The following is a 22751-nucleotide window of genomic DNA, read 5'->3' on the forward strand; positions in this document are numbered from 1 at the left end:
AATGATCGTATTCGATCGGTTCTTGATGATATAGAACGTATCAGAAACAATAATTGACAGGCTTAAGAAATAATCGAACTCAGAAAGCGAATTAACAAAACTGAAATATATTACAATAAAATATGTAATCATACAGTGCAGGTTCAGAATTTGATTTACAGGTTGATAATAATTTGGCATTTATAGAATAGTTAAAAATGTTCTTGTGCTTGCATGATACCATGCGTGATTCAACAGAATTTTACAATTGATAAAATTGAACAATTTTGAAAAAATAGTGAAAAAATGAATTATAGAAATATTTTTAAAATGTTCGGGGTCGTGGTTCAGGCAGCGGAGGATAGTTAATCAACTACAAATTCTTAGAAATTAAATATGAATAAATTTTAGGCTCTTAAATGCTAAAGCGCTTGTCGGCGTGGCCAATAATTTAACGAAGAAAAAATTTATGTTTCTGCACTGAAATATTTTCGAAGCGTAGATTGGGGCCCCTTATGACTTATAACTCACGTGAACTTCCTTGGCGGTCGTGGTTTTCTTCTTTAGATCAAAAATCGTTTGATCGGCGGCAATCCAGGCTTTGGTTTCAGCACGTGGGGAATCTTAATTTAAATATCTCCTTCACCGAATTAATTAAGGGATAATTTACTTTAAGCTTTTAAATTTATCGATTGATGAAAACAGAAATTTATAAATAACAAATAGATTGGCCTAAAATATCGGCTCACAAATAGAACATTTAAAAATCGAACAAGAAATTTTACAAATAGGTCTTTGGTAACTATGGAAGAGATCTACCCGGTAAGGATTTCAAAAGGGAAGTGCTGTTCTTTTCTCTAAGCTTTTAGGCTAGACCTTGCTTCTCAGAATCTCGATGTAATCATTTGCATAAAAATTTGCCATTGGTAGAACGCTTGTGACGTAAACATGACGTCAGTGGCAAGTAGTAGAATACAATTCCTTTAATTACAATAATAATTTAATTTATGTAATTCTTAAAACTGCTTAATCTTATAGACATAGTTCCTCTCATACAATGTACACGTGCTAGTGTAACTGATAAGGCAGGGTTGGTGTCTGATAATAGATTAACATGTGTTGCTTTCAAACGATCACTGTCTTGGTGCTATTTCTATGCACTGTGATTGGTTTAGACCTACCAAAGAGATTTAATTACCATGTGGTTCAGTTGAATTAAATTATTAATAAATTAATATTCTTGTACAATTTTCATTAGGTTTGAGATTATTATAATTAATTTCTGCCATTTTATCAATAATAGAATTTCATGCTATGACCTATTTAGTTACAATAAGACCCGACGCATAATACAATTTCTTAAATAATAAATAATTTCAACGATAATACATACATTTTATTTTTTATTTTGAAATTCTTGATCCTTTATTGATAGTTTTATAATTTTTAGGAATGATATTTTACCTTGCATGAGAACCGGTATGATATTTGACAATGCTTTGAATCAGTCAGCTGCGTTCGAACTGTTTTAAAAACATCTGATCGATAGTAAACAAGTGTAACCTCAAAATCAGTGAGCGATTCATAAATAATTTGTGCTTTATTCGCAAAATAATTATAATTTTATTGAATAATTTTCCTAGAAAAATATTCAGTACAGAACGGTACTCTTATCAAATATACAGTTATTGATAAGTAAGCTTTATCGCTCGGTCGCTAACTATTCCTTTAGCAAATTCTTTCATTTTAAAAGGTAATCACAATTTTTCTCTCTTCTCATGAGATCTATTTGAAAAATTCATCACACAAAAGCCCCCAGGATATTTTAAATAGGTAATTGGGAGACGAGTCGAAACAATGACTATTTGAAAAATCCGATATTGTGATGAATACACTATTCATCTCCTTACTTCTACGAAAACTCAACACTTAACACTAAAAACAATATATCGTGCACTTTTGGCTACGAAAAAATAAATAATTGATTGTTCCTTTCATTGGATACAATCGAAATACAATAATTAATGAGGTCTCTTTGGATCCTTCATTAAAACAACTCCACAACTTCCATTCACGGGTGGCTTATGAGCAGACCCATAATTATAACAAATATACAAGATTTCACATATTACTTCTTAAGATTTGAATAGTATTTGCAACAAATATAGACTTTCATCATTTTTTCATGGTTATTACAAGTTTCGACTCTTTGGTTTGGCTTTTACATAAATTGGGTGAGAGTGTGATTTTACTTCGGTGACTTGACAATCGTCTACCGTTTGACTCGAGCAATTTCTTATTTGCGCTTAGTACGTTGCGTACAAACAGGGTTACACTTGAAATGGCTTTCTTGATTTTTATCAATGTTGGTTACAAATATTAAGTCTTAAGATTACATTTATCAATTTGAATTACAATTCATGATCTTTTGATGCAACAGTAATAAATTTCACATTTAAAGGTAAGAATTTCATTTTCTTTGGAGTTTTTTAGAGATACATTCATATATGACATAGAACATGCGCATTTCGTGCAAATTAACATAAATATATATTTTTGGTTGCGTTTTTGCTTATGATTTCACATTAAATAATATGTTACATTAATAATTGAATAACGATATTGCTTGGATTCTATTAACATTGACTCTAGGATTTCGTACACATTGGTTGGTGGGACGAAGAAAATTATCGAACAGGCTTTGGTTCCGAATAGATTTTTTCTATCGATTCTGTATTTCAAGGTTAGATTTACACATTTTTTCAAATAAACTTTGTTTATTTTCTTTCCTCCTATTCACTACTAATTTCATGTTATTTCTAATTTATAATTATTTTCCGTAGATACTATAATTCTTGTTTCTATTTTTCAGTTGTGCAGATGATACCAGGCGATTGTTTCCGTGATGATTGTAACATGAGGCAGATGGCTTGATTAGGTTGGTAAATATTTAAAGTTGTTTAGTAGTTTTATTCTCTTGACTTAAAGTTGATAATAATTTCTTCATTTGATGTGGATTGATGTTTTCTTATTAGCTGAGATGCGGCGAAGTCTAGGCTATGTTGATTAGGCTGCAGTAGAAAGATTCCAGTATGCAAAGATATGATTCAATGGGTAGGCTGTGATTATGAAGAAGTTTGATAGTTGATGTAATTCACAACGTAGCTTCCAGTTGATTAAAAGATTATTATTTCCTCAAGCCCCCATCTAAATTTGATTCCGGTTTATTTCAAAGTTTCCATTCCAATTTGCAACTATCCGTTTTATCAAACTTGGCTTAAAACGAATGTGCCGGTGGTGTAGATCGATTCTTACAAACTCGTTTCCTCTTTGTTGGCCGGTAACATGCGGTTTGATATCCTTAAACCTTACATGCCGGTGGTGTCTGTGTGTCTTTCCAAATGATATTTTCCTTTTTTGCATGCCGGTGTACAGTCTGTTTGATTTCAACCGGACATGACTGCGGTGATTGTAGGTCCTTCCTGATACCGTCTTCCTTTTTTCTTGCATGCTGGTAGGAAGCTTGATGTACGATTTTAGCCTAACATGACGGCGGTGGTTGTAGGTTCTTCTAGATATCCTTATTCTTTCTTGAATTGTTTTGCTGCTTGTGTGTGGTCTTGACTTTATGCGGATTTTAATTGTTCTAATGTTGTTTTCTGATTGTTTTTGATGGATACTGATTTGATGTGTTGCAGGTGCTGTCCTTGGTGGATGGGAGATACGTGCGGTCGGCGGTCCGGGCTGCTCTTCCACTCGGCGGGCAACGTCCTTGGACTCCTGGTGTCCGGCGCGCGGTGGTACGGGCTGTCCCTCTACCTGATGGATGTCGTCCTCGGCCTGGCGGGTGATGTCGGCTGGTCCCTCTCGGCGTTCTGCGGGGTGCGGCGCGACTTCAATCCTGACATTCTCGGTGGGTTGGTTTTCCATACATGTGTTATGTTCGCTTGCTTGTTTGACTTTAACCACCTTTATTGTATCCTTCTCCACATGTATAGGTTTCTTAATGCTGACTTCGACGCTGATTTTTCCCATATGCATATCTTCAGATATCCTATCCAATCGGTTATTTGTTTCTAAAATTGATTTATCCAGACACTCAGCTAATTTTTTGATGGTGTTATCGGTATCATGGAATGCTTTGTCCATCCGCTGACTCAATTTCTCCAAACCCTGTTCGTTTACCTTCTTTACTTCTTGAACTTCCTTTTTTAATTCTTCCTTTGTTTGCTTGTTGTCCTTCTTTATTTCTTGGATTTCCTTCTTTAACTCTTCCTTTGTTGCTGAAGAACTTTGTTTTATTGCTTCATTTGTTTGTTTGTTTCCTTTCTCTATCTTACTGGTTATTGCTTCCAGGAAGGCGTCCATATCCAGTGCGGGAGCGGGTGTATGGCGAACGGTTACCTTCTGGTTTTTTATCCGAGCAACGGTACGAGAAATGGGAGTTCCTGTCTCGGGGGCGTCGTCGTCCGTATGCTCTCCCGATGTTTCATCCTCCGGCTCTTGGGCTGCCGACGGATCTTCCACTAGGATGCAGCTCTCCTCCACCTGTGTCGAAGATAAATCATCCAGTACATTGGGATGGAAATCAGCGGCTGCGGTGATGGATGCGGATGGCGGCGAACAATCGGGTGAGATGTCCTCGGTGTCCGACAGACTTGGATTGACCTGGTCGTTTCCTGCCATGGTTTGTGAGAGAATAACGCGACGAACGTGTGCGGTGAATAAAAAACGTGAAAGTGTTGATGTGATATACAAAATAATTAATAAGAAATCCAATAGAAATTGTTATAGCTTCGTAGTGAGTGAAATACAGAAAAAGTGGTTTAGCAATGTGTTCAGTGATAAAATGAGTCAAGTTAGCAATATCGTTAACATAAAAATGACAAGAACATACAGGATACACAGTGAACACTTATGCGGTAATACAGGTACGCCTCTTATAATTTATTATTACTATTATTATAAATATTTTACTTTTATAATTTCTTGCCGCAATTCTATATATAGGCTAGTGTTCTTTGCAAAATTTTATACAAAAGCAGTGATGCTCTGCTTGAATTCCACAATATATCTGTGATTTAATTTTACTTCCCTCTTTATGCTTTAAAAAATTTTTAAAAATGTAAATAACTTCAATCCTCTTTTCTGTAAATATTTATAAATTGTTTCAATATAGACCTAATATTCTTCAAATAATATGACCTTTCTTATGGTGTTTCTTAAACCTATGACTTATAGTATGACCAATTTTCGAATAACGAGATAATAAAATTCTGAGTTCGATTTTTTCTCTAAAAATTCATCAATCGATAAATTTCTTTTCCGTTCAAAAATTGGGTATGGTACGTCTTGTTATTTTATATAACAGTGAACAGTTAATATTAAATTTGAAGAAATTCACAACCATGAATTTTTCAAAAAAAAAAAATTTTCCCGTTGTCAGCGCTATAGTATACTGAGCAACTAAATAATCCTCGCAGTCGATTATCCGCCTCTTCAATGCCTATCACTGTTGGGCGCCAAATCATGTGGTGCTCTTCCTGGGGGAGTCACTCTCACCTCCAAGGATAGGACAACACACGTAGGGTGATGTAATGCTGTATTTAAATGCCTCACGTTGGGCCGGCAAATCATGTGGAGCGGTATTTGAAGGCTTCACACATGTAGGGTGAATCTTGCACTGAGTCAGTGGTGTAGTGGCTATAAATTTTGCAATGGCGTGTGAGGACGCTGAGTGAACACCAGACTGATTGACTCACTACAAGACTCAATACAATTGTCGGAATCGCGGGAGGCCTAAACGCTCGCTCACCCTTGATTCTTCTAATGACAAATTGTATTGTGATGAAATTTTTATAAGTAGTGTAGCGGACGCTAAACACTGAATACGGATACCTTAAAATTATTACCTGTGAAGAATGAGCATACAAAATCATACAGGTCGAGCAAAAATCCCGATGTAGATAATTTACGGGACTGCGTCTCTAATAAGTTCTGAAGGATTAAAAATACGGTATTTGAACCAAATATCGTTCAGAATATATTTCGAGATCAGAGTCTTGTCGGGTTTTAAGCTCTATTGTAGGAATTTATATGATCTATGGCTGCCACTGCTGTGCAATTGATGAGTTCGCTCCAAATTCGAGGTAGGTAACAGATAAAAGCTGATATATGAGCAGGTAAGGACAAAGAATAAATATCTCGATCTGACCCCACTCGCTACATCCACTTAGACCTGTTCCAATATCCAGCTTAATTCAATTATTTCAATGATCGTATTCGATTGGTTCTTGATGATATGGAACGTATCAGAAACAATAATTGACAGGCTTAAGAAATAATCGAACTCAGAAAGCGAATTAACAAAACTGAAATATATTACAATAAAATATGTAATCATACAGTGCAGATTCAGGATTTGATTTACAGGTTGATAATAATTTGGCATTTATAGAATAGTTAAAAATGTTCTTGTGCTTGCATGATACCATGCGTGATTCAACAGAATTTTACAATTGATAAAATTGAACAATTTTGAAAGAATAGTGAAAAAATGAATTATAGAAATATTTTTTAAAATGTTCGGGGTCGTGGTTCAGGCAGCGGAGGATAGTTAATCAACTGCAAATTCTTAGAAATTAAATATGAATAAATTCTAGGCTCTTAAATGTTAAAGCGCTTGTCGGCGTGGCCAATAATTTAACGAAGAAAAAATTTATGTTTCTGCACTGAAATATTTTCGAAGCGTAGATTGGGGCCCCTTATGACTTATAACTCACGTGAACTTCCTTGGCGGTCGTGGTTTTCTTCTTTAGATCAAAAATCGTTTGATCGGCGGCAATCCAGGCTTTGGTTTCAGCACGTGGGGAATTTTAATTTAAATATCTCCTTCACCGAATTAATTAAGGGATAATTTACTTTAAGCTTTTAAATTTATCGATTGATGAAAACAGAAATTTATAAATAACAAATAGATTGGCCTAAAATATCGGCTCACAAATAGAACATTTAAAAATCGAACAAGAAGTTTTCACAAATAGGTCTTTGGTAACTATGGAAGAGATCTACCCGGTAAGGATTTCAAAAGGGAAGTGCTGTTCTTTTCTCTAAGCTTTTAGGCTAGACCTTGCTTCTCAGAATCTCGATGTAATCATTTGCATAAAAATTTGCCATTGGTAGAAAGCTTTTGACGTAAACATGACGTCAGTGGCAAGTAGTAGAATACAATTCCTTTAATTACGATAATAATTTAATTTATGTAATTCTTAAAACTGCTTAATCTTATAGACATAGTTCCTCTCATACAATGTACACGTGCTAGTGTAACTGATAAGGCAGGGTTGGTGTCTGATAATAGATTAACATGTGTTGCTTTCAAACGATCACTGTCTTGGTGCTATTTCTATGCACTGTGATTGGTTTAGACCTACCAAAGAGATTTAATTACCATGTGGTTCAGTTGAATTAAATTATTAATAAATTAATATTCTTGTACAATTTTTATTAGGTTTGAGATTATTATAATTAATTTCTGCCATTTTATCAATAATAGAATTTCATGCTATGACCTATTTAGTTACAATAAGACCCGACGCATAATACAATTTCTTAAATAATAAATAATTTCAACGATAACACATACATTTTATTTTTTATTTTGAAATTCTTGATCCTTTATTGATAGTTTTATAATTTTTAGGAATGATATTTTACCTTGCATGAGAACCGGTATGATATTTGACAATGCTTTGAATCAGTCAGCTGCGTTCGAACTGTTTTAAAAACATCTGATCGATAGTAAACAAGTGTAACCTCAAAATCAGTGAGCGATTCATAAATAATTTGTGCTTTATTCGCAAAATAATTATAATTTTATTGAATAATTTTCCTAGAAAAATATTCAGTACAGAACGGTACTCTTATCAAATATACAGTTATTGATAAGTAAGCTTTATCGCTCGGTCGCTAACTATTCCTTTAGCAAATTCTTTCATTTTAAAAGGTAATCACAATTTTTCTCTCTTCTCATGAGATCTATTTGAAAAATTCATCACACTATGTTTCGGATCAGCTCTATAATCACTGCTGTTTTATGAATTTGAAATATATGTGTTTCCTCCTCGGAATAAGTTTTTTCATGCATAATGATAGGAATTAGAAACTTACTTGACATCAACTTTTCTAGGGAATCAACATTTGAATGGGATTAAAAATATTTCCAGTATATTTTACAACACAACTGTGTTTCAAAGTTAAGTTAATACATTTCCAACTATACTAGCGGTTTCTTAGTATTTTATAGATTTTCTACAAATTTTACTTGAAACTTTCTCACATACTAACCTCATGGATGAGAATTTGTGGTGTCGTTTCCTATCATTTGAAAGCAAATTACTTTCAAGATTGTTCATGAGAGCTTTCATCGGAATGGTTGTTGAAGTGCAATTCCTTTCATCTTGAAGTGTGTATCCTACACAAATTACAAAATTTTCAGAACAGATGTGCTTATTTTAGACAAAAAAATCGTAGTGTTAAATCAATTTTTATAAAGTCTTCTCCTTTTTTGCTTTGGAAATCTTAAAAATCAAAGAAGTTCAACATTTATTGAAATATGTGTATTTTTTTATTTCGATGAATATAGAAGAACTATTTAATCAGAAGTCATCCAGCATTCTTCAATGGAGCCTATCAAATATTGTAGAACGTATCTCCAAGTAGACTGTAGATTACACTCTGTATGCGATGAACCGGAAGAAGAATATCTGCCCCACCTGGTTATATTTCACCACCGGTACAGAACAATAGCTCAACATTTCCTGGCTCAACTCATCACCGTATGACATCAATCGTGATGATTGAGTGATGTACAAATACGCCACAAGTGCGCGCGCACAACAAACAAAACAAAACGTCTGAGAACCGGGTGAAGGGTTGAAAGCGCAAAGAGCACTTAGACCCTGTGCACTGTTGCCTGGCTGCAACCTTTCATTAATCATCAATAACAAATGAAGACACGTGAACAGAGCAGGTCTGATTCATACGGAAGTGTAGTGCTCTTTGTTTGTTGCTGACAATTTAATTGAAAACTTTTCAGAACTGCAGAAGACGAGGCGCACAATCGACCTAGTTATGATTGGGGGTGGAGAAACAACTACTATTAAGACGCCGAAGACTTTGACGAGGAAATTAGTTCATTTCCCTCAGAAAGGGGGCGTTGCGCCCAATTCTCACCAGTTATCACGATAACTACCGGCTATAACAGCGATGGAAGAGAGAAGGAATCAGCGCCGCCGCCAATGGCTATGTCAGTTCACAGAGAAGGCAATCAGACGAAAGCTCTTATTGGCAATAGCAAAAATGCCACTCGTCTCTGGCCCCCGTTTCTAATATAATGGGAGTTCATCATGGGAGATTGCTAAAGAGTGGAAACGGCTATGGAACTGTTCTCCTCCAAGATAGCATGTGTATAATTTTTCAATATTGCCACATTGAATGTTTTGAGCAAAGATTGTTAAACACATTATCACTGGGATATAATAAAATAAATCAATATTCCATGAAGCTTAGACCTACCCTCACTGCAACCTTCCATTTCCATACTGTGTTACAAAAAATTGAGAACTTATCTTTCCAGATTTGAATGTTCTTATTACCAACTACTACAGATACTACTACAACTACTACATATACTGTACAGATTCCTTCCTTATTTTCATCTGATGTCAACGTAATTGTCTTTCACTATATCTTTCGAAAAAAAAATTCGGCAGAAATGTTTACTTGGGTTTATCTAAACGTTTTTTACTATATATTATCTCATAATGGATTCATTCATAATAGCTTCTCATCGCTTGTTTGCAACATTGTATTTGGACCACGTTATTGGCATACATGATAACATTAAAATTGGATCGTGTTATTGATGCATTTCTTATTCAATCCCTCTGAATACAAATTTTTTGTTTTCCAATCGTCTCTCATAATTTTTGAATAGTTTGGAATTATAATTATAATTATAATTAGGATTATTTAGAATTAATTTCAAGATTTTCTTCACACATTGATGTTTTTCTCTTGAAAATCGTCACAAAAATTTGCAAACTAATAGGTTAATGATGATTGAAACGCTCACACCTATCTTTTCCAAACTAATAACAGTCATTCATATTCATTCCTACTATCTAGCCTATCTGTGATGCATTTTAAAGATCTCCAGGGAGTCTTGAGCATGCAATGAACTGACGTGTACATAATCAATGAATGTGTACTGTGAATGAGAGTCTCAATTTAGTATGCCTCATTTGTGTTTCAAGCGAAATTAACTGGATGATTGGGTCAGGCCTTTATTACCTATTTGTAAGTTATTCAGTCGAGAGTGTATTGGGTTCGGGCTGCATATAGTACACTATGGCTTTTGTGATGTTGCCACTGAACCATACCATAATATACTGTCAAACCGTATATGTAATGCATTTTCAAGGGTAAAACAAGATTAGCATGATTTTGAAGGTGACTTGTCATTCATTCATTTATTGGTGAAAAATTGATTGGTAGTCGTTACGTTTCGATGCAATTTTCTGTATCAGTATGCCTCAGATATTTTAAAATGTAGAGGTCACATTGAATTATTTTGATTTTATTTTCCTCTTGTACACAATTTTCATAACCCTCCCCCCTCCAGAAAAAGCCTTTTAGTGGTATTATGAGAATTCTTCCATATCTCAAACCGTAAAATTAGGATTCTCAATCTCACGTACCGGATAATTGGAGTAGGCTACTCAAAGTTTGAATACTCAGAAATGAAGCCTCATCTATGGGCCCAATAAGAGTTAATTATTATCCATCAATAGTATCATAATCTAATATTATTGTGCCAATCCAATGAAATTATGGAATAGTTTTTGTTTATTCAACTGTATTTTCCTAAAACATTGAAATCTGATGTTAATCAATGTGAATGTCCATTTCATAATATTTACTCTTATGAGAGAGTTTTGTTATTTATTTATTTATTTATTCGTGGACAGAATCACAAATCATATAAATATGATTAGGAAGGAACAACAGGCTTGGCACCAAATCTATTCCATTCTCAAATTTTGATAAATTAATAAATGTCCAAAAATAGGTTATGTTTCTAATGTAAAACGTTATAAGCTATAAGCTATAGAACAAATGGAGGATTATTAATTATACCATTAGTTCCGAGTTGAAGGATGCTTCACTGTTATTGGAAGATTTATTTCACTAATTAATATTTTTTTATTCGATTCGAGGTTTTCATACTTTTATACTCTTGAACGTTTCATTGAAGGGGAAATATAGGCAACCTACTTAACACCTCTCTTCACAATATACACTTTTCAAGTTTCAAGTTTAATTTACCCTTGTTTAGTTACCCTTGTAATTTACTTCCCTTTATGAATTTCAATATACAACAAGTACAGTTCAAAATATTATAATAAAAATCAATATGTGCACAAGAATATCATAATGTACAATATCTAAAGAAGAATTCCTTCTTCTGTATTATAACATCGTAAATCATGTAATTTGCAATAATAAATTATGCCAAAATCAACCCAAATCAAACTTGAAACCGATGAGTAAACAATATCCTCGTCATTGGATACCAAACATTGACAAAAGGAATATCATAGTATTCAATTAAACTTGAAGCTCTTCCAAAAGAGTGAATGAGGGAAATGACAGTGTTCCATGAGTGGGCTTTAAAGCGTGTTTGTCCAGAGTTCATTATATTCATACAAGTGATGTATGGACGTGCCATATCGATGAAAGAATCGAACGGTGTTAGTCAAGAGTTTTCCTGGAAGAGTTTATAAAGGTTAACCGACGTAGCCAAGTGGTCTGGAGCATCGCAAATTCATTCTGTCAAGGGCATGACTGTTTGATAATAATCTTCTCTCATTTCCGAAGCATGAGGAAGCTTATAAGTGATTGTCAACCAGCAGAAAGCAATGAAAATAACACTAATCCTATAACTTTGGAATAAATTCACATGGATCTGAGTGTATCGATTGACCGTATTCTATCCAAGTTCAATGACATTAGGGATTGGGAAGACTCTTCACAGGATCTCTCTGTCGAAAGAGCCTTAATCATAATAATAAGTAGTGTAGCTGGGAATAGTAGTTCAGTTCAACTATGAAGAAAATGTGGTCCGTTTGAAGTGTCTTGGTTAAAGTGGGAATCTGATTGATAAATAAGTTCTTTTTCTGAATGAAAAATGAGTAGTAAATATATGTAGTGTTTATGAATTTCCTTCGCGAATTTAACATGCGATTGATGGAATCGCTATCCTTCCCCACGTTTATGAATCATTTTTATTCTTATTCATTGTCGGTTATGATTGTGACTAGTATAGGTGAAACAATCCATAAACTGAAAATTCTGAATGAATAAATTGGCTCATTTTAATAAAACATTTATAGCACTTAAATAAACGTTCCACGTGTATGGATATAAGCTACTCAGTATTGGGATTTAAGAAAGTGCACTTTTCACATTGCCTCCCAACTCTAAATTCCGAGCCGGTCCTCAACATTGCTGGTAGGTGAGGGGTCCGTAGAAACATTTTCTTGGGAACCCCTGGTCTACATTGCGTTTTTGCTATTTGTGCTTATTTTAAAATAGTGACTCCGGAACTGCTTTACCATGAGCTTCCTGCTAGTGATAGAGTACCGTACTCCATTTTATGTTGCATTGTTGAGAAACTTTCAGCTACCCATATATTATTATTTGATAATATAAACTAGAGGGGCTCACTGCTCATACAACTCTGATTCTTCAGGGACAGTTTTTGCAAGGATATTGACAGACACAAATGGAAATGGCAATATGGAGAGAAACAAATAAACAAATTTTATTTTATCATAGGCTATCCTGGTCTTGAGATACAATGTTAGGTTACCAACTTTTTTACTTTTCTGTAAGTCAGTGAGTGTATTCTCAGTGAAGCCTGTTCGAGAATATAAACTTACTGACGTGCTATTCTTGAATCTTAACAAACCTCCCATTCGCATCATTCTAGCAATAGCCCAAATTCAATGCAGGAAATTCTCGGGAAATTGTGTTTCCAAGAATCATGTCTCTGTCATCATTGATAGTGATGAACCTAATTTGGCGTTGAATTGTAGAGGATTTTGTGCTCTTGGAAACGTTTCTGGATTTTTTCACTATGAATGGTTTTTGAGTTATATGGAAAAATGACAGGTATTTTTTAAGACTAAGGTTAGCGGAGGATATTTTTCCGTGGAGAATCATTGACAGACTACTTGTACCAAGTAACTGAAAAATTAGTACTAAAATACATTCTGCAAGCATGTATCCTCGCTCCCTTCTTATGTCTCAAGTGAATGAACAGAAAAATGAACTATGAATTTGCTAAGCTGTGAATCTATTCTTATTATTATTATTACAGTATTATTATTTTGTCATGTGAAACTGTATATATGAGCATAGCTCTAACAGTGTATGACATGTCAATTGAATAATATTGAACTACATCTAGTTTTCCCAACCCTGAGGTCACAGCAATTTCAAAAAAATCTTAATACTGAAATCACTCCATCCACGCACGTTGCGTGTATCTTGTCATGGCCCGAGACAAGCCCAACAAAGCCGCAATGAGTCTGAACAAAACAGGAAATAAGCTGCTGAATCATGAATTAACGGCAAATGCCATAACAAAACCAGTTACTTCGAACAGCGGAGGAGACGATGGGGATTTTCATGGATATGCAAGTACCCCGCATTGTATGCTCAATCCGTAAATGAGTTTTGTGTGAGTGTGTATTAGTGATCGTAGCACAACGTGGTGGCAATTTTGGGAACTGGAGTGTATCCCAATTAGATGGAGTACTAACAAAATGGGGAGATTTTTTTATTACGTTTTTACATGGTTTTAAGCATGTAGAACTGATTTTCACTGAAATTGAGCAGTGACAATACCCTTAATGTGCTGTGTATACTTGATTGTCTCCCCGTATTATACCTTGTTCCACAACACACACACACACACAAAAACACACACACACACACACACAGACACACACACACACAACACACACACACACACACACACACACACACACACACACACACACACACACACACATACAGACCAGTACCCAAAAACCACTTTCTGGACTCAGGGGACCTTGAAACGTATAGAAATTTAGAAATTGGGGTACCTTAATTTTTTTCGGAAAGCAATACTTTCCTTACCTATGGTAATAGGGCAAGGAAAGTAAAACGGTAGTTTTAAGCACATAGGAAGTCCGTATTGAGATGTAAATGAAAATATTGATTGCAAATAAATAAACTCCATGATTCACCAAATAAAGTCAAGTGTGACATGAGATACATTGACTTTTCAGCGGTACGAAGTTCGCCGGGTAAGTTAGTATGTTAATAAATAAGTGATTGTGACAATCTCAAATGTTCTCATTATAGACCTATATGAATCTTAGACATTTATCAATTCATAAACTCGTATATCCAATCCAATACTTCGTGATACTCGAAGCTGAGCTGGCTCCATTAAACCGTAGCCTGCCTCTCTAAAACGGTGCCAAGCCATTCACTGAATGAAGTGGAGTCGGGTTGGCAAGGAGTGTTTTGTTATACCATAGTGTGTATCGACGAGCTCGCTAGCTGCGGCTGGGTCTCCAGTCTCCGGTCTCGGAAATATCGACTAAATGCTGCCTCTTGTCTGTCAATTAATTCAAGTTCACAGCCTCCATACAGTAGACAGACACGACTATCGTTTTTCAGTCGCGCAAAATCCGTTTATTGTTCTCACGGAATGCTGATTCAGAATTCTGGCTGCAAGCAATGGGCCCCTACCTGAAACATTCCTTTGTTTTCCAGTATGATTTGTTATTGATTGACTTGTGATTAATCAAAGTGAACCCCTATATACAGTTTAGAGTTGAACGACTTTGTACAGCTTACCTGGCTCAATATCAAAACTTTTCAGTTGATTAGCAGTTTGCTATCCGATCCAAGCTCATGTTCTCGATCACTTCATCTGGTGTACAAAAAATTTCATATCAGCTCAATATTTTTCCAACCCAATCAAGGTATAAAACTGAACTCCCGCGGCCACAAATTTCACAAAAATAATTTTTTTGTGATGTTGAACAATCTTAAGTGATTTCCACAAGTGATATTTAGGGGTTGAATTTCAGAAATTTGAACCATCGGTATACTATCCATCTGTATACTCAGATATTTTTGTACACTTAGCGAGTAGAAGTATAAATCTCTCTTAATTCCGGTGGATTGTCATTATCAGTTGTTGAAAGTTGAATAAAATGAGAATGAAACTTCTGTTGGTCAATTATAAACTTGCCTTATAATTATCTAGACTCAAGAGCTTTCCAGAATTTGATTTTTGTGGCGTTATCAGATTTTATCCCTTCCAATCATATAATATTTTGTTGTAGGCCATGTTACACAGATTATAATATCATCTATAGCTTCCAAACTTGTATTTTTAGAAGAGAATGATTCCATTTCATGTTAAAACATTGACGAGTTGCATATTTTTGTTCCAATTTGAATGAATACATTTTGGTTTGGAGCTTTGCAAATTCTAGACTTCTATACGTTCCCTAGATGTATTCTGAAAATGTTCGATAGTTGGATTTATAGAAAATGTTATTTTTTTACAGGTACTTGAATAGCTTTCAAACTAAATGATGATAACTGTAAGTAATTTATAATACGTATTTTACTTAATTCTCAGTTGATATTGTTGAATTCAATAAGATAACAAACATTCGTCATGATCCCAGAGCCGGAACGCGATGTTTCAAACTTTCTGAAGAGAAGATTCATTTATTCATTTAAGATGGAGTTAGTTTTTGAAGAGAACTTTTTCTCAGTGAGTAACGCATACTCAACCGTCAAGTATTCACAAAACTCAATTTTCCTGCTTTTTTCTAATGATAACCGGCATTCAAAGTGTACTCGAAGATTTTTGAGAACGCTATTTAATCGATAATGTCGTGAAAGAGATGACAGTGATTCTTTTCACATCTGGGGGCTTTGGGCTTTTCACATAATTTATTCTCATGAATGGGTTGCGTTTTCATACCAGCTCTCACTCATGTGTGACATGGAAGTGTGTTAGTGTATGTGTGTGTTGCGTAGGTTTACTTGATATTTTCATCAATAACCAAAGTAAACGAGAGGTTTATCGACACCCGCCAGTGACATGTTACTAAGTTGACTTCGTTGATAACATGATTCGAGAGGATGGTAAACAATATTATCTCACCATTTCACACAGGCAGTGCTTGTGCTCCACATGAGGGAAACGTGAATGTTAATTTTAGACCAGTACTATGAGTGGTAGCATCCATAGTAGTAGACTCTACTAGTCACTGTACTGTTCATGGGAGAGTCATGCTTATCAAATTTCAGTCACATGAGACTATTGCTCAGATTGTTGGAGGATCAATATTTCCAGATTAGTATTGTAATAATAATATGGAGTGACCTGGCTGGCTCAGGTCTGGTGTCAGATTTTTCAGGTTGCAAGTGATCAATTTCAGGGCCTCTGACATGACTTAACGACTGCGGGATCGACGGTTAACGTGTCCTTCCGAAGCACGGGAGTGGCCAGAGATAAATATCTTGCCCGGGGCGGGATTTGAACCCGGGCCTCTGAATCATAAAGCCAGCATCTGATCCACTCGACTGCGACAATATCGTATTGTTATAGGGGAAGATAAAAGAAGAAACCAATAATTGAGAATATTCTGTAAAGAGCTGATTATGCTAGATAAAATGAAAAATTATAATGTATGAATTGAACTTTACTTTAACAAAACTTGAACATTAATGACTAATCGTAAAACAAGATAACCAACTTTTTGCCAAGGCAACGAATGCTAATGACATGGAAGCCATGAAGGAGATTCCCTTCACACTCCTCCACCGTTTAAAAAAGAACTATAATTGTTCCTTCGTCTCAAATTAAATGGCGAGGTTCTTGTGATGGTTTGATCCCTACCCCTGGGCACATAAGATGGGTCATCCTCCTCCGACTCTGGTACTTCCTGCTCCAGGTTGTCTTCCTCCTCCTGTTCATCAATCACTTCTTCAGCAACGTCACTGGAGCTTAGTCTCTCCTCATCCTTGGGTTTGAGGCAAGGTTTCAAGCGGTTCACGTGAACGTTGATCTGGCGACCATCGGGTAAGATCACCATATAGTTCACTGGGGACATCTTCTTACTCACTTCAAATGGTCTTACCCAAGGGAGATGGAATCTACTCGATTCTCCAGGCTTTAATGTGGAATTGTGCAGATAAACTGCATCTCCAGCTATGAATTCTCCTGGTTTTCTGCCTTTTTTAGCGGTTACAAGCCGTTTATCTGCTGCATCCGAGGAATTCTTGACAGCTTGTTTATAAGCCTCACCCAGTCTCATTTTCAATGTCTTCAAATGCTCTCTTACTGAACAACGCTTCAGGTCTTGAAGTATAGGTTGATGGGCTGGTAACTCCATTTCATGACCCCGACATAGAGAGAATGGGGAATAATCTGTTGAAGAGTGAGGAACTGAATTATAAGCCATCAGAGCATAAGGCAGCCAGTTGTCCCAGTCACTACCATCCCGTTGAACAAAGTGAGCCATGCTCTCATTGAGGGTGCGATGTAACATCTCTATTCTCCTATTGCCTTCTGGGTGGTATGCAGTGGTTTGGATTTTTGCTATTCCCAGCTGGTTACATACTTCTACAGATAGCTTTGACAAGAAGTTTTTGCCTTGGTCTGTCAACAGTCGGGTTGGTACACCATGCCTGGATATGATTTGTGTAACCAAGGCTCTGGCAATTGATTCAGCAGTTTCGTCTGGTTATGGAAGCATGGTAAAGTGGTCTATGAAACTCACATAATAACGATTACCATGTATTAAAATTGAAGTTAACAAATATTTGAAGTTATATATTTTACATTTGAAAATCTTTTGAGAATCAACATGTAGAGCTTTCCACATAAGATAACTGCACAAAACATAAATTAACATGCAATGTACATAGTTACATGAAAGAACAATTTTGATACTAACTGGTCTTGTATTTACACTAATTGAAAAATATTATCAACACAGACAAAGAAAAAATTAAATTGAAATTTAAACTTAGAAAAAAAAGATAGATCAATAGCAGCAATGTGCTGTTATAACAAAACATCAAGTTGTTAAGTCAAATAACAAAAAAAAAACAAAAAATTAACCAAAGAAAAATGTCTGTGATATTTTATATAAACTAATTCAGTATTATTATTATTATTCACATTAAGATTATTATTATATTTGTTAGATGTTATCTAAATGTATATCATTTGTTATTATCAGAATGCCCCACTGTAAGAAAAATGAGAAAGTAAAACGATTGGAAGATAAACAAAGCCAATAAACAGTATCAAGGTGAAAGAAATATAGCAAAGCCATAACAATGAGTGAGCAGACACATTTGAAATTTGCATTAAAGGAAATCATGAACCAAACTGTATGAGACCCAAATGTGACATAATTCTCTAATTATTGTATTTAGTTTGTAGGAATCGTCATTGCAAACTTATGTAGCATCACTGATGTTATCATGTTGGTGATGTTGGAGTATGGTAGGCCAGCAGTTTTAGTGTTGCATCACATTGCATTATTTAGGATTTTCTCTTTTTTTTAGGTGAGTGGGGCATGTTGCCCATTTCTCTAATCATTGTAATTGCTGTGGAGAGAATTCCACTTGTTAAGTTGAGGGGCTTGGACCCAGGCTTATATCAATTTTGTACTGATGATCGATTATTTCTCATTGGGTACTACCACAATCCTAAAGTGTAATGGTGTAGTGTTTAAGAGGTTTGGCTAGTCTTGCTGCAGTTGACCCGATGGGAGGGCTGAAATGTGTATGGGTGAGAAATTGGCAAGATCTTGAGACACAACTTGCAGATTTGGGGCTTTTATGTGATAACGCTTTCATAAGTTGACTGGCATAGCTCGAATCTTCAGATAGCGAGCAGTAATATCGATAAGATAAGGTGCCAGCCAGCTAAATTACTCCGATTCATGCAGCTTTCATATAATAAATATATCATTTCAATTCTGTGTCATTATGAATGTAATAGTGTAAATGTCTGTCAAATTATATTTTCAGTAATTATTTTTATATCCTCTCTCGGGAAGGTGTTCTCTGAATTACCCCTCTAGCTCTATGCTTATTTGGTTTTGCGGAGATTATACTTTCTATCTTCGTCAATTTAGGGTCCTTACCCCGCACCGCAACAACTTTGGTGAAGTATCTTATCTCTCATTGTAACGGCACTCTCTCCCGGCAACTTAGAAGGAGCTCGGCCTGTTCTCGTTCACTCTTCTCTAGACTTCTCCGGGATTCGCTCGCAATCGGTTGAAGTGTGCGGTTGATTAAAGTGAATAAACGGTATTAGTGTGTATGCATGTGAAAGGCTGACGGACAATGACTGATGCTCTACCAGAGAATTGCTATCCAGGGACAAAAGCTTGAAAAAAAAACCGGTAAGTCCTTTCCAATTTATCAAAATCAAGTTACAAAAAGGACCCTTAGGTCGAGTCAGTTTCCACATTATAAAAAGGAACTCTCTGTATCATTTCACAAGAACAAGCATTCCTCTCATCAACTCCACATTCGTAAATTCTCAATGGATGTAAATTGAAATTTGAGTTATTACTTAGACTAATGGCATAAACTTGATTTTTGCAATATTAAGAGAGAGGGTATTCTGATCCAACCATTTCTTGATAGATCTTAGGTCAGACTCAGCTCTATCACGAGCCTTCACCCAAGTTCTCCTTTCAACAAAAATTAAGATGTCATCTGCAAAAAGAAATAGCCTCCCATGTAAATTTCATCTGGAAATGTTATTGATATATATGAGAAATAGTAAGGGCCCGAGAGTGCTACCCTGTACCACCCCAAAGTCGACAGGAAGCTCATTACCATTTACTCCATTTGTTGAAATACACTGCCTCCTTCCAGATAAATAACTAGTAAACCATGCAAGTGCATTGCCAGTGACACCTAAAGCTAACAATTCTCTGATAAGGTTCCTTCAATCAATACTATCAAAAGCTTTTTTGAGGTCACGAAAGATTAAGATTGGATGCATATTATTGAATAGAGCAAAATGGAGCTGCTTGTTTACATCAAACAATATATCTGAAACATTTTTGTCACCTCTAAAACCATATTGGCAATCTGCCAAAATGCTGTTAGTCGGAAGATAACTAACAAGTTGTTCTTTTACAATTGTTTCAAGAACCTTAAAAAAAACACTTAAAAGAGAAATAGGCCAAAAGTTGTTTTTGTCAGTAAAAATACCAGATTTATGCAAGGGAAACACTCTGGCAATTTTAAAAATATCAGGAAAAACTCCAGTCTCCAAGCTAAGATTAATGAGTTGAAGAAATGGTTCAATAAAAATAAATAGGTTTTCTTTCAATAAGGAGGCCGAAAAATCATCAATACCCGGGGCAGACCCGCCTCGCAAGGCATTGACGTATAATAACTTCAATACCTCAATAACTTCAAGTTCTGACACCGTGTGGAGGGTGAACCCAGTGTACAACCCAAAGTCTTAGTCGTCAACCAACAAAGCACCGCCTGAGTCAATAGAGCCGGCCAAATTCTACCCAACAAACGAAAAAAAAAATTGGAATTGTCTGCTATCTTCCTCAGAGAGGAAGGGACTGCCACCCATTAACTCCAATGGTTCACTTTGGCCTCCTGTCCACAGAATTGTATCATGTTTGATGATTCCTTCAACATTTCTCAACAGAGAACAGCACCATTCATCCTTCTGCTGCTGCTCATGGAGCTCTTTATCATCAAAGTTTTGAATTGTGACTCCTCTTACTCTTCTACTTAGTGCATCTGCATTAACATGATTCTTTCCAGGTCTGTGAATAACTTCATAATCAAATTCTTCAAGCCTCAGGGCCCATCTTGTTAATCGAGATGAAGGGTCCGTCAGACTTAGCATCGAACGCAGTGCAGCATGGTCAGTTACAGAGGAAAATTCTCTCCCTAGCAAGTAAAACCTGAATCAACCTGTTGCCCACACTACTGCCAGCAACTCCCTTTGAGTAGTAGAATAGTTTTTCTCTGCTAGATTCAATTAGCGACTTGCATATGCCACTGGTCTCTCCCTTATCTGTTTGCTAAGAAAGCACAGCTCCTATTGCTGTTCCAGAAGCATCAGTGGCCAGGATAATTTTTTTTCAAAGTCAGAAAAGAATAACACACAGTCTGAACAAAGAATTACCTTCAAATTGTGGAACGAATTATCTTGTTAATGGCTGTGCAGTTCTTGCAAAATCTGGAACAAATAGTTGATAATAACGAAAGAGTCCCAGTGCTCTTCTTGCCTCTTGAATATTTGTTGGTCGTTGATGATTCTTCACAGCTTTAACTTATGCAGGGTTTGGTTTCACTTCATCTGGAGTTACTAGGTGTCCCAAATATTTTACAGTCTGCTTTGCGAAGTCACATTTCTCTAAATTCACCTTCAGATTTGCCTTTTAGAATATTTTTAGTATATTTTCTGGTCTTCTTGCATGTTTCTCTTTTCTCTTCATGCATCCTTTCACAGCTAGAATTCACGATCGGATCTAATATAGGTTCCATCTACCTATTTCTAGGCATTTTGTTTACCGCTGCCATCAATGTAAAGAACTGATTTATGCTAAAAATAAAATAGAAAATTATAATGTTTGAATTGAACTTTACTTCTAAAAAACTTGAAAATTAATGACTAATCGTAAAACAAGATAACAGACTTTTTGTCTGAGGGGTTGCCAAGGCAACGAATTCTAATGACATGGAAGCCATGAAGGAAGCCCTTCACAATTCAAAGTTTAGAAACGGTATCGGAAGACCTCAAGTGAACAAACAAGTTTCATATTGGTGACTCATTTTCATGATTGGAAAGTTCTATAATTCTTGTGACTCTCCATTAGATTCCCACTGATATTTAGGTCTTGAGACCTATTAAGAAAGTTTTCATCCAAATCAATTCAATTCAATTCTGAAATGTGTATCAATAAAAATATTTATATAAGACAAAAGTATTTTGTTTTCAGTAATAATCATTATTGCCACTTCCCTAAGTAAATCGTCAGTTAGCAGCGATATTTTCATACACGATGAATTAACAACTTGATTTTGAAGCTTCCAGCAAGCTGCTAATTTTAGGAGAAGCATGTTTGTGGGCCAGAAGCATCGCCTGCTTCAATGAACGAATATTGGTGTACCTGACCGAACAGTGTATCTCACGGTGACCTGTTGCTCAGTGGAGCTTTTAGTATGGCGTATGGGGGACTCGCAGTTGCTTGTATTCCCTCTTCCCTCTTCATCAGTCGCCTCAAACAAAACCGCTACCTTCTTCCCCTATTCCCTGTACATCCAAATTTTATCTATCTCCAATATTCAAGATAATTTATTCGAAACATTTTTATATTCGTCACAATGTTGGTCTCGCTTCTTTTTCAATTCAATGGGCGGTGTGAATAAAAACGAGTACGACGAGTATTTACTTACAAGTAAACTGTAACGAGTATTTAAACTCCAAATAAACCGATGTGAATAAAGCGTCGAGTTCACTTGTGATCATGTACTCGCCAACCGGAGGGTTTACTAGGAAGTATTTACTCGCGAGACAACTGAATTCACAAGGAAGGCAAGTAAATACTTGTAGCACC

At 35.7% G+C, this 22751-nt stretch overlaps 2 protein-coding genes across 6 annotated transcripts in view; both read left to right on the forward strand.

Moving 5' to 3' along the window:
- Positions 1-22751, forward strand: part of LOC111054487 (voltage-dependent calcium channel type A subunit alpha-1) — a 1036091-nt gene that overhangs the window by 7520 nt on the left and 1005820 nt on the right. The window lies entirely within an intron of this gene.
- LOC111056423 lies at positions 3570-5172 on the forward strand. The gene is made up of 2 exons (XM_039432668.1): positions 3570-3892; positions 4336-5172. Exons 1-2 carry the CDS (start codon positions 3652-3654, stop codon positions 4581-4583), a joined length of 489 nt encoding a protein of 162 aa, XP_039288602.1. The 5' UTR covers positions 3570-3651; the 3' UTR covers positions 4584-5172.

The sequence above is a fragment of the Nilaparvata lugens genome, chromosome 7 (assembly GCF_014356525.2).
Source record: "Nilaparvata lugens isolate BPH chromosome 7, ASM1435652v1, whole genome shotgun sequence".
Classification (NCBI taxonomy): domain Eukaryota; kingdom Metazoa; phylum Arthropoda; class Insecta; order Hemiptera; family Delphacidae; genus Nilaparvata; species Nilaparvata lugens.